At 56.6% G+C, this 11,794-nt stretch overlaps 1 protein-coding gene across 3 annotated transcripts in view; it reads left to right on the top strand.

Moving 5' to 3' along the window:
* CACNA1I (calcium voltage-gated channel subunit alpha1 I) overlaps positions 1-11,794 on the top strand; it is a 127,595-nt gene that overhangs the window by 13,315 nt on the left and 102,486 nt on the right. For 2 of the 3 annotated variants that reach the window (XM_017544568.2, XM_037744373.1), the window contains exon 2: positions 923-1,179. In XM_017544568.2, the coding sequence (XP_017400057.1) occupies positions 944-1,179 (236 nt within the window). In that variant the 5' untranslated portion in view covers positions 923-943. Of the gene's footprint in view, positions 1-922; positions 1,180-11,794 lie in introns of those variants that run through there. The other variant, XM_017544569.1, reaches the window with a different exon arrangement.

Below are 11,794 nucleotides of genomic sequence, written 5' to 3'. Positions count from 1 at the left end.
GCCTCAGCCTCCCAAAGTGGGGATTACAGGCGTGAGCCACCGTGCCGGGCCTTTGACCAGAATTCTATTTCTGCTGTTACTCAGCTGCACGTCTGCCCTGTCCCTTCTCTGGGCTTCAGTTTCTTCATCTGTAAGGCAAAGAGACTGGACTCTAAGATTCCTGGGTTTTCAGCCTCGTAAGGCAGCGGCTGGGAGATTCCTGGATCAAGGGGTCAGCTTCGAGTCTCAGCTCCAGGGTCACTTCTTCAGGGAAACCGACTGTGATTCCCTCCTGGTTTGCCGGGGTTCCCCCAGTGTCTAATTCTGCAGCACCCCAACTTCACCTTTGTAGCCTGCATTGTCTTGGCAATAATGTCTGTCTTTACAATAATCTCTTTTTTCTTGCAAGTTTTCTTTACCTTTGATGTTGCAATAAACAGACAGCAGCCTGGCCAACATGGTGAAACCCTGTCTCTACTGAAAATACAAAAAATTAGCCAGACATCGTGGTGCATGGCTGTAATCCCAGCTACTCAGGAGGCTGAGGCAGGAGAATTGCTTGAACCCGGGAGGCAGAGGTTGCAGTGAGCTGAGATTGTGCCACTGCACTCCAGCCTGGGCACCAGAGCAAGACTCCACCTCAAAATAAGAAAAAAAAAAAAGAAGGCTCTATTCTCCCTGCTATCTTCATTTGTTAAAACTGAGGCTCAGCCAGGGTGAGCCAACTTGCCCCATGATCACTCAGCTTAGAAGAGGATTCCGATTTGGGTGGAGCTGGGACCACAGCTATTCTGTAATCCTCACACCAGGGTGAGGGTGAGGGGCCTGTGGGGCTCAGGTGGGGCTATCAGAGCTGTGCCCACCACTTATTGGTGGAGAAGCAGGTTGGGGAGCATGTACCAGGCCTGTCCCTACCACGTGCCACCCTTTCTGTCTTCCCCAGGGCTCCCAGCTCAGCGTGGACATGGCTGAGAGTGCCTCCCCGCCCTCCTCATCTGCAGCTGCCCCGGCCGCTGTGCCGGGGACCACCACGGAGCAGCCCGGGCCCCGGAGCCCACCATCCTCCCCTCCAGGCCTGGAGGAGCCCCTGGATGGAGCTGATCCTGACGTCCCACACCCAGACCTGGCGCCCGTTGCCTTCTTCTGCCTGCGACAGACCACCAGCCCCCGGAACTGGTGTATCAAGATGGTGTGCAACCCATATCCTCCGCAGCCTCGGCTGATCGGGGTCCTGCAGGGGCTGAAGGGTGGGGGGCTGGGATTGAGCGCTGCCTGCCCATACCTTGCTCTAGGGAGACCTGGGGCCTGGGGTGAGGCCATTGGGCCTTGGTGGTGGTGAGTGAGCTCAGGGGTGGGTCTGGGGAGATCTCGAACAGATGAGGACCTGGTGTCCTGCTGATGTGAAGGTTCTGGAAGTTGCTGGGAGCTGTGGGGTCAGTCCAGTAGCTGGCTGGCTCAGAAAGTCCTTGAGTGTGGGCCCCAGACCTGTGCTAGGCTGGGAATGCAGGTCAGTCAGACTCTGGAGCCACCTGGTGGGCCGTGACTGCACAGGTGATAGAAGCTGTGATCAGGAACTGTGGGCGTGTGCAGGGGGCAGCCAGTCCCAACACACAGGGCAGGACTCATTCTCCCTGCTGTGCCTCCAAGCAGTGTCTTCCCAGGCCTCCTGCCTCCACTTGCTGCCTCCAGTGGGCTCATGTTCTCCCTGCTTGAGACTGTCATGATTTGCTGTGGCCCCGGAGGTGCAGAGCAAAGTCCTAACCCAGCCCTCCGGGCTCTGAGTGTCCCAACCAGCCTCACTTCCCACTCCTCGGCTTCCCCCATGCTCTTCTGAGCCTCAGGGTCTTCTCACTGGCTCTTCCCTCTGTCTGAAAAGCTTTTCCCTTCCTTCTGCACCTGGCCAAATCCTTTGCTGCGTCCTTAAAATCCCAGTGTAGGCATCACCTCCTCAGGGAAGCCCTCTGGGATTCCTCCTCCGCTTCACATCTAACTGTGGAATTCTGAATCCACATTTGCCTCCTGTGGGGTACTGTCAGATGACTGGCGGGGGGGGGATCCCAGCACCCAGCACAGCACCCGGCACATCGTGGGTGCTCTGGCAGTGTTTGCTGGGTGCACATGGGCAATGTCAGAGCTGAGTCCTCAATAAGGAAGGGCGTTGGTTGAGTAGAGAGGGCAGTGGGAGGCAGGAGGAGGGCACGCAGGAACAAAGCCTGGAGAATGGAGGAGTTGCAGGCAGTGCTGGAGCCCTGAGGGGCAGAGTGGGATGAGGTGAGGCTGCAGACATGATGGCAGCCCCGCAGGGCCTTGGAGGCTGCATGAGGGTGGGGCTGTGTTCCAAGGGCAGGATTTGAAGCAGGTGCCTGGAGAGATCTGTGCTCTGGAAGGACTGTATGGGACTGGATTGCAGGGTTAAGCTGGTGGCCAGGGACCACTGAGGAGGAGGCTTGGGGATCCAAACTGTGGTGGCCTTGTGGTTTGGGGGATCCACCAAACAATGCCCACATGGGTCTTGGGATGCTGGTGCTTGTGGCCACACAGGGCAGGGTGCGAGGAACTAGCGGGTCAGGTGCAGGCATGAGTCCTGCCCTGGAATCCAGGGATGCCTGATGCAGGCTGTTGAGACTGGCCCCAGGACTTCTGGCCTTGCCTTCTGTAGGGGGCTGAGGTGATGGTGGGCCCTGGGCCCTCCTAACTTTCGAAACCAGGGAGTCTCTGCTGGAGTGGGGTGCAGAGCTGGGTGTTCCTTGCTGGATGGGGCTGAGAGCCTCCATGCTCCTTCTGGGGCACAGCTCATGGGGTCTCAGGCATGATGAGAGGGTCCACTTGGTAATTAGTTCACCCAGCACTCACTGACGTCTGCCCTGTGACACTGAGGACAAAGAGGCAGAGCTGGTCTGTCACAGGGAGCGCCTAGGGAAGAGGGAAGCAGGCACCACCCACGTGGCTAGATTTTTTTTGTTTGTTTTGTTTTAAGACGGAGTCTCACTCTGTCGCCCAGGCTGGACTGCAGTAGCGCCATCTTGGCTCACTGTAACCTCTGCCTCCTGGGTTGGAGCAATTCTCCTGCCTCAGCCTCCTGAGTATCTGGGATTACAGGTGTGTGCCATCACATTTGGCTAATTTTTGAATTTTTAGTAGAGATGGGGTTTTAGCAGCCATGTTGGCCGGGCTGGTCTTGAACTCCTGACCTCAGGTGGTCTACCCATCTCAGCCACCCAGAGTACTGGGATTACCGACGTGTGCCACTGCACCCTGCCACATGGCTAGTTTTAATACAAAGCACTGGGGCAACCTCAGGGGCCTGTGGCATGCAAACAGAGGAAGGCTGAGAAGGGGATGGCCGCAGGACTTTTGGGCCTTTAGGAAGAGAAAGGCTGGCAGGAGGACTAGGGAGACAATGTCACAGTGTCTTGGGGGTCTATCCCGGGTGAGATGACAAGAGTTGATTTTGGCTCTGTCACTTGGGTGACGTGTGACCATAAGTCACTTTGCCTCTTTGAGCCTTAGTGAGTCTGGATGGGCAATCTGCTCTGGGATGGAGGCAGGGGCATGGCTCAGATGACCTGGCCTGGGAGTCTGACCCAGCTTGCATCTCTGATGGGCTCTGGCTGGGCTGGCTGGGCTGCTGCCCTGGTGTCATGGTGAGGCCTCCAGGTGGGGGTGGTTCGAGTCCCGTCTGCCATGTATGTGACTCTGAACCTCCACCTAAAATGGGGGAGCCAGATGTGTCGCCCCTTCCAGCCCTAGGAGCCCGGGGTGTTAGCCACACATGCCATGGGGGCTGCCTTGACCCCAGGCACTCTGACTCCTGACCACTGAGCAAACCAGCCCACCGGAACCCACCCAGTTTTCCACACTTCTGGCCTGTTGGGCAAACAGAGTCCTTGGGGCCACTGTTTCCTGGTTTTTATTTATTTATTTATTATTTTATTATTTTTTTTGAGATGGAGTCTCGCTGTGTTGCCCAGCCTGGAGTGCGGTGTCGTGATCTAGGCTCATTGCAACCTCAGGTGATTCTCCTTTCTTAGCCTCCCAAGTAGTTGGGATTACAGGCACGTGCCACCATGCCTGGCTAATTTTTATATTTTTAGTAGAGATGGGGTTTCACCATGTTGGTCAGCCTGGTCTCGAACTCCTGACCTCGTGATCTGCCCGCCTCAGTCTCCCAAAATGCTGGGATTACAGGCGTGAGCCACTGCGCCTGGCATCTCCTGGGTTTTTACCACCCCTCTCGCCTCCACCCTCAGGGCATATGAGTCCCGTGGCCTGGGGTTTTCGACAACAGTAGGGCTGGCCAGGAGGGAGAGGAGTTCTGGTTTTGGGAAGAGCTGGGCCTGCCTCTTGTCTGTTTGGAAAGAGCCCTGGGTTCAAGGGGTGGGGCAGTAGGCAGACCCTTCCATCAGGAGGGACTTTTCAGTCCCGGGAGCTGCGCAGAGCGAGCGCTGCCCTGGCACCCCCATGGCCAGGGCTGCTGAGGCTGGGCTGGGATAGAGGTGATTCAGGTCCCAGCCTTAACTGTTGGGATACGGGCTGCCTTCGGGCCAGAGATTCATTGACGCGAAAGCGCAGCAGCTTCAAAGGTGTCAGCTCTGGGACACTCAGACTTGAAACTTCTGTGACAGTCTAAGGGTTCAAAGTTAAGATTTAAGGCTCAGCAACACTGAAATTCTAAGCTTCTGTGATTCAAAGACTGCAAAATTCTGTGTTTCAAAGAGTGTGTGAGCCTAAGACTTGGTGGCTGTGATGCTGTGTGTCTGGGATTTGGAGGATTTGGGTGTGGTGACTGCAGCTGCTGCCGGCCTGAGATTTCATAGCTGAGTCGGGTCAGGTGGGAGAGAGGCCAAGGAGGGCTCTACAAACAGACCCAGGAGACTTGGCTGTCCACAGGGGCCTCCGGAGCAGGGACTCCGTCGTGGGGAGATCAGGGTAGGCTTTAGGGGCTTGGGATGGGGTGTGTGTGTTGGGGATGGGGGGCTGAAGGCACTAGGATTCTTTTTTTTTTTTTGAGATGGAGTTTTACTCTGTTGCCCAGGCTGGTGTGGTGCAGCAGTCAATCTCGGCTCACTGCAACCTCTGCCTCCTGGTTTCAAGCGATTCTTCCTGCCTCAGCCTCCCAAGTAGCTGAGATTACAAGCGCGTGCCACCATGCCTGGCTAATTTTTGTACTTTCAGTAGAGACAGGGTTTCTCCATGTTGGTCAGGCTGGTCTTGAACTCCTGACCTCATGATCAGCCCACCTCAGCCTCCCAAAGTGCTGGGATTACAGGCATGAGCCACCACGCCTGGCTGGCGCTAGGATTCTTTCCTGGCCAGAAACTTCTCTCCCTCCTGTGCTCCGTGCGAGGGGGGCTGGGGCAGTGCTTAAACATTTGGAGGGTGATGGTGCTTTGGAGTCTTGGCTGTGTTGCATACTCAGTAATAGTAGTGTCTTTCAATCATTGTGAGCACCACAAATGACCCTTCACACGTCCAGACCCTGCAGAGGGTGACTCTCTTCCCCACTGAGAATCCAAAGGGATGGTGCATGCATAGCATCAGTGTCAGGCTGGTGGGGGCTGCTCTCATGATGGCCGGGCCCGGGAAGGGGAGGGCAGCATGGGAGGGTCCCCCAGACAGCCTTTTCTGAGCTCTTATCCCTGGTGCTGAGGGGCCCTGGCCCAGAGCCAGATGCCCTTTGAAGCCTGGTGCTCCCTGACTCAGCTCCTCTCTCAGCCCGGAGCGAGGCCCTGAGTCACTGCCTGACTCACCGGAGAGCCAGCAGGCTGCTGGGACCCTGGTGGAGTCTTCGAGCTGGGGTGGGAAAGGGCCGCTCACCCAAATGTCAGCACCACTCCTGGACTGCGGGCATGCACTGCCAGCTGGGGGTACAGCTGCGAGGCCTCTGGATTTGAAATGTCAGGGGATAGGTTGTGCTACTTGAATCATGGGGAGATGACATGTGGCACCGTGGAAAGCACTGGGCACCTGGGTCACACAGACCCAGAGGGGCTGGTTCTGTCTCTTGCTGTGTGACTGTCGGTCAGTTTCTTAACATCTCCGAGCTCCAGTTTCCCCACTTGTCAAACACAGGTGGTAAGACCCACTCCACAGGGTTGGTTGCACCGAGGACAGGGCAGGGCAATGTGACAGTGAAGCTTTGCAGACTGGAAAAGCTGCCACGTGTGTGGTTATCACTCTGATTACCTGCGCCTGAGCCCTGAACAGGGCCCTCACGTACTGCTGAGTCAACACTCTGCTTGCCGTAGATTCAATTAGACATTGGGGACAGGTCTTTAGATAGAACATAACACCTTCAGAGGACATTGTTTCCAAGGAACATCAGATCCAATCTCTGTTACTTGGATGAATTTCAGCTTGTTCTGCTGCTAGTGGCCATGCCCCCATCAATGCAGACATTGCTAATCGAGCCTGGCATCCTCCAGCAGGGCACCTCTGGCAGCTGTGGGGAACCATCAGCCTGAAACCTATTACTATTTTCTATCCTAGATTAGACTTTCAGAGCCTTTCTTTCTTTCTTTCTTCTTTTTTTTTTTTTTTTTGAGATGGAGTCTCTCTCTGTCGTCCAGGCTGGAGTGCAGTGGCACGATCTTGGCTCACTGCAACCTCTGCCTCCTGGGTTCAAGTGATTCTCCTGCCTCAGCCTCCTGAGTAGCTGGGATTACAGGTGCCTGCCACCACACCCAGCTAATTTTTATATTTTTAGTAGAGATGGGATTTCACCATGTTGGACAGTCTGGTCTCAAACTCCTGACCTCAAGTGATCTGCCTGCCCTGGCCTCCCAAAGTGCTGGGATTACAGGCGTGAGCCACCATGCCCAGCCTTCAGAGCCTTTCTTAGGAGCATAGCTGGCTGCATATGGCTGAAGGGGCAGGGTGGATTGCACCCACTTCCCTTTCCCCTCCCTGAGCCTTAGTTTTCTCAGCTCTTTAATTGGGTGATTCAAGATGATTAGAGATGATTCCTGTAAAGCACCCGGTGGTGTGTCTAGCATAGAGCTGTGCAGGATGGGTGCTGAAAGTGTTTTGTCTGTATTATCAGCTTTTTTTTCTGACAGAGTATTATCTGTTTCCCAGGCTGGAGTGCAGTGGCATGATCTCGGCTCACCGCAACCTCCGCCTCGTGGATTCAAGCGATTCCCCTGACTCAGCCTCCCAAGTAGCTGGGACTATAGGTGTATCACCACACCCAGCTAATTTTTGTATTTTCAGTAGAGACAGGGTTTCACCATCTTGGCCAGGCTGGTCTTGAACTCCTGACCTCGTGATCCACTGCCTGTGCCTCCCAAAGTGCTAGGATTACAGGTGTGAGCCACTGCGCCCAGCTTGTATTATCAGCTTTAATCCTCATAACCATCCGTGGGGATAGGTGCTCTCATAGCCCCATTTTACAGATGAGGAAAGTAAAGCTCAAAGAGATTAACTCACTTTTATCCAGGGTTGCACAGCCAGGCTGTGGTGGAGCTGGAATGAAAACTCAGATTTCTGTGCCTCTCCAGCCCTGGCTTTTATTCAGGATAGCACTACCACCTGCGGAGTCTGGAGAAACACCAGGTTCTCCACACTCCACCAGGGCAGAGAGGAGCTTCCGGGCTCTGTGGCCCGCCTGGAGCGAGCCCCTTGAGGCTTCTGCAGCCCCCTGCCCTCTTGGCATGCTCTGGGGGTGGGCCTCCCGCATGCCAGCCAGCGCTGAGCCAGCGCTTCTGCTGCAGTGGGAAGCAGCCATGCGTGGTGGGGAAGCCAGTGGGCTGTGAAGGCTGCCTCTCTGCTCGGGGAGGGGGAGGGCACCAGCCTGCGGGGAGGCAGGAGACGCCAGCTGCCCAGTAACCCTGGAAGTGTCACCTGACCCCTTGTGCCCTTGTCTCCCTGTCTGTGGGATGGGGAAAGACGGGCACCAGGTCTGGAAGGGGCTGTCCAGGGCACCCATTTCCCTGCCCCCTCCTCGTGGGTGGGCCCCCGCCTCGGTGCCTTTGAGGTCCTGGTTCTCTCGGACCCCATGTTGCCCCTCTGCCCACTTCTGTCTGCATCTGCTCCCCTGCCTGGCTCCCGTTCTCTGCCTGCCAGCGCTGGGGTCTGAATATCTGTGCTTCTAAGTGGTTGTCTGGTTCTGCCCATGCAGCTGGTGGAGACGCCTGCCTCTCGCACCCACTAATTTCATCTGGCAATGGGCAAGAAGAGGGCAGGGCGTCCGGTCTCCTCCTGGCCCCTGGGAGCCCATTGTGCTGCCGGAGGTGAGGGTTGAGGCTGTTGAGGGAGGGCATGGCTTGTGTTCACCCATTGCTCTCCCAGTCATTGGTACATCCACCAAGCCTTTCCCGAGTGTGAGCTGTGAGCCTGGCCTGTGTAGAGCACAGCTCTGGCCTTTTTGTGCAGGGGGAGGACCGCTCTGGCTGTGCAGCCAGGAGACCCCTTGAGAGGTGCCTGTGGGATTATGGCGAGAAACAGTGGTGGCGCAGGGTGCCAGCTGAAGGTGTGGAGCAGCTCTGCCTCCTTTGGGGTCGATGTTAGGAGGCAGGGACTCAGAGGTGACCCCAGGGTCTGTGGCTCGGTTGCCGAGCGAAGGAAGATCTGCTCATGGCTTCTTAGACCGGTGGCCTTGGCCAAGTCCCTTCCCTTTGCTGAACCTCTGTTTGCTCATCTGTGAAATGGGGACCACAGTGACCCCCAGTTGGGACTATTGGGGGGTCCAATGAGAATTCTGGGGCAAGCATGGACAAACTAAGTGCTGAATGGCAGTTGTGTGCACACTGGAGCTGATGGTGGGGTCCTGAACCCGCAATGGGCTGAGACACCCGGGGCCTGGCCAGGGTGGGAGAGCGCTGGCCCCTGGGGGTGGGAGAGCAGGAAGGTGGGAAGTGGGGCCTGGAGAGCTGTAAATGTGTTGGGGGAGGAATGCGCCATCTCTGCTGAAGACCCCCTCCCATCACCCGCTGTCTCTGCCCTGGTCACTTAGCCCCTGGCCCTGCCTCTCAGCAGGCCACCTCTTAGTTCTGCTCCAGACAGGGCCTCAGGTCGCTGCATAAAGGCCTCTGGGACCCTCTGGGAGCCCTGGACTATCAGGAAGTCCTCCCTTAATCTAACCTCCATCCTCCCTGCGCTCAGTTCTTTCTGGTGGGGCCATTGGGAGCAACTGGGATGGGTTCTTCCATCTCTTGTTGTCTACACAGGCAGCTCCTGGGACCTTGCCCCACATGACCACTGGTACCACCCTCCCTCCCCCTCCCCTGCACTGAAGAGAGAGCACTGGGCCAGGCACCCAAAGCTGTGTGACCTTGGCAGTCTCCTCTCCCTGGGACCCCCTCTCCACCCCCGCTCACCTTCCTCCTTATGGGTTTGTCTGCTGTCAAGTGCTGTGTGCCCAGAGGGGCTGCTGTTCCTGCCCTGCTCCCTGCCTCCCTTCGTGTGTGCGCTGATTCTTTCCTCACTCCCCTTAGCCCCCAGAATCCGCTGAGCCTGAACTCAAAGTCTCCACCATCGCCCATGATCCTCCAGCCCCATTTTTCCTGTTCTTTCCCTTCATGTCCGGTGCTCCGTTCTGAAGCCCCAGCCACAGCTGCCGAGGCTTCCCGACCTTTCCTCCTCCTCTGCCTTGCTCCTGCTGGGCACCACCTGTGATGCCCTTCCTCCATCTTGTGGTTCCAAATCCCACCAGCCCCACACGCCCAACTTCCAGGCACCACAGGCAGGACGTCTTCCCTTTTCCTCGCTACCCTCCTCAGCCCTGCGTGGGTGCTGCCCTCCCCTCCACCCAGTAGTTGCTTGCTGCCAGCTTTGTCCCCTGGGCCGGGCTGTGAGACCCTGAAGGACAGGGCCTGAGCCTCCAACTTTACCGTGTCACCAACGCTTAGCACAGGCCTGGCCTCCCTCACTGGTCCAGCACTCTCCAGTTGACAGAGCTCTTCCCCACCCGCCACAGCGCATCAGACTCTCCCAGCACCTCCCAGGAGGGTACAAGGCAGCCAGTGCCAACTCTTCACCCACAGCTGGGGAGCCCGAGGCCCAGGAAGGGAGGATGCTGTGCCCAGGCCCCCACACTGAGTCATCAGCAAAGCCAGGGCAGGTGAGCCCAGGTCCCCAGGCTCTCAGGCCAGAGCCATCCCTACGCCAGCCCGCTCATGGCTGGGTGGCTGGGTGTATCTGTCTGTTTGCGTTGCTGTGTAGGAATACACGAGGGTGGGTCGTTTATAAAGAAGAGAGGTTTATTTGGCTAACGGTTCTTCAGGCTGTACAAGAAGGATGGTGCCAGCATCTGTTTCTGGTTAGGACCTCAGGAAGCTTTTTATTTTTGAGACGGAGCCTCACTCTCTCACCCAGGTTGGAATGCAGTGGCACGATCTCGGCTCACTGCAACCTTCGCCTCCTGGGTTCAAGTGTTTCCCCTGCCTCAGCCACCTGAATTGCTGGCCCTACAGGTGCAGCCACCATGCTCAGCTAATTTTTTTTGTATTTTTAGTAGAGATGGGGTTTTGCCATATTGGCAAAGATGGTCTCAATCTCTTGACCTCATGATCTTCCTGCCTCAGCCTCCCAAAGTGCTGGTTTACAGGTGCGAGCCACCACCCCCAGCCAGGAAGCTTTTACTCATGGTGGAAGGGGGAGGGAGAGCAGGTGTGTCGCGTGGAGAGAGAGGGAGTGGTGCCAGGCTCTTTTAAGCAACCAGCTCTCACATGAACAAATAGAGAACTCACTTGTTACAGACGGGAGGACACTGAGCCCCTCAGGAGGGATCCGGCCCAGGACCCAAACACCTCCCTCTAGGCCCCACCTCCAACATGGGATCATGTTTCAACAGGATATTTGGAAGGGACACATATCTAAGCCATATTGCTGGGGAAGGGGCTCTTTAGAGGGGGAGGTGTCCCTTCCGCCTTCAGCCCTGGCCTAATGGGCTGTCCAGACGGGTGGCAAGCGTTACTGGAGGCAGCAGCACATGTCTGGGAAATTGTCTGTTTCCCTCCATCTGCTGTGGAGAAAGTTGTTTTTCTCAGAAATAAAAGTCAGCATCAGGCACCATTCCTAGGGATGCTCAATGGGGCCAGAGCGGAGGCTGCACTTTATCACTGACCAGCAGGGTGGGCCTGGCAGGCACTGGAGGAGCCTGACTCCCAGGGCAACCTTAGGTACCCTGGTATGGAGGTTTCTGTGTAAAGAGAGCTACAAGGCTATCCCTGATCCAATCTGGGGGGGCATTGGTGAAGCCTGCCTGGAGGAGGGGCTGTTCAGCCTGGGTCTTGCTGTATAAATAGGAATTTTCCAGAACAGTTCAAGGAGGGTTTTCTAGGCAGAGGGAATAGGGTAGGGCACAGGGAGAGGTTTAGTGGGGCAGGGGCTGGATGGCAAGGTGTCAAATACCAGGTTAGGATTTGCACTTGGTCTTGTGGGCCCTGGAGGGTCACTGATGGGTGTCTAGCAGGGGTGGGACTTGGGCAAATTCACTTATTAGAATGGTGACTCCCAAAGCAGACTGGAGGATGCCTGAGGGAAAGACTGAGGCATGGAAACCAGGTAGGAAGTTCCTGCAGTGGATACCGATGGATGGATGGATGGATGGATGGATGGATGGACGGATGGATGGGTAGGTGGGTGGGCAGGTAGATGGATGGATGACTGGATGGATGGGTGGTTGGATGGATAATTGGGTGGGTGGGTGGATGGATGGGTGGGTGGATGGATGAGTGGGTGGATGGATGGGTGGGTGGGTGGATGGATGAGTGGGTGGGTGGATGGATGGGCGGGTGGATAGGTGGATGGATGGGTGGATGGATGGGTTGATGGATGGGTGGAGGGGTGGATGAATGGGTGGGTGGGTGGATGG

This window comes from Cebus imitator, unplaced genomic scaffold, assembly GCF_001604975.1.
Source record: "Cebus imitator isolate Cc_AM_T3 unplaced genomic scaffold, Cebus_imitator-1.0 Scaffold170, whole genome shotgun sequence".
Classification (NCBI taxonomy): Eukaryota; Metazoa; Chordata; class Mammalia; order Primates; family Cebidae; genus Cebus; species Cebus imitator.
Note: the sequence above shows the minus strand (reverse complement) of the source record. Positions and strands in the feature narration are given on the sequence as shown.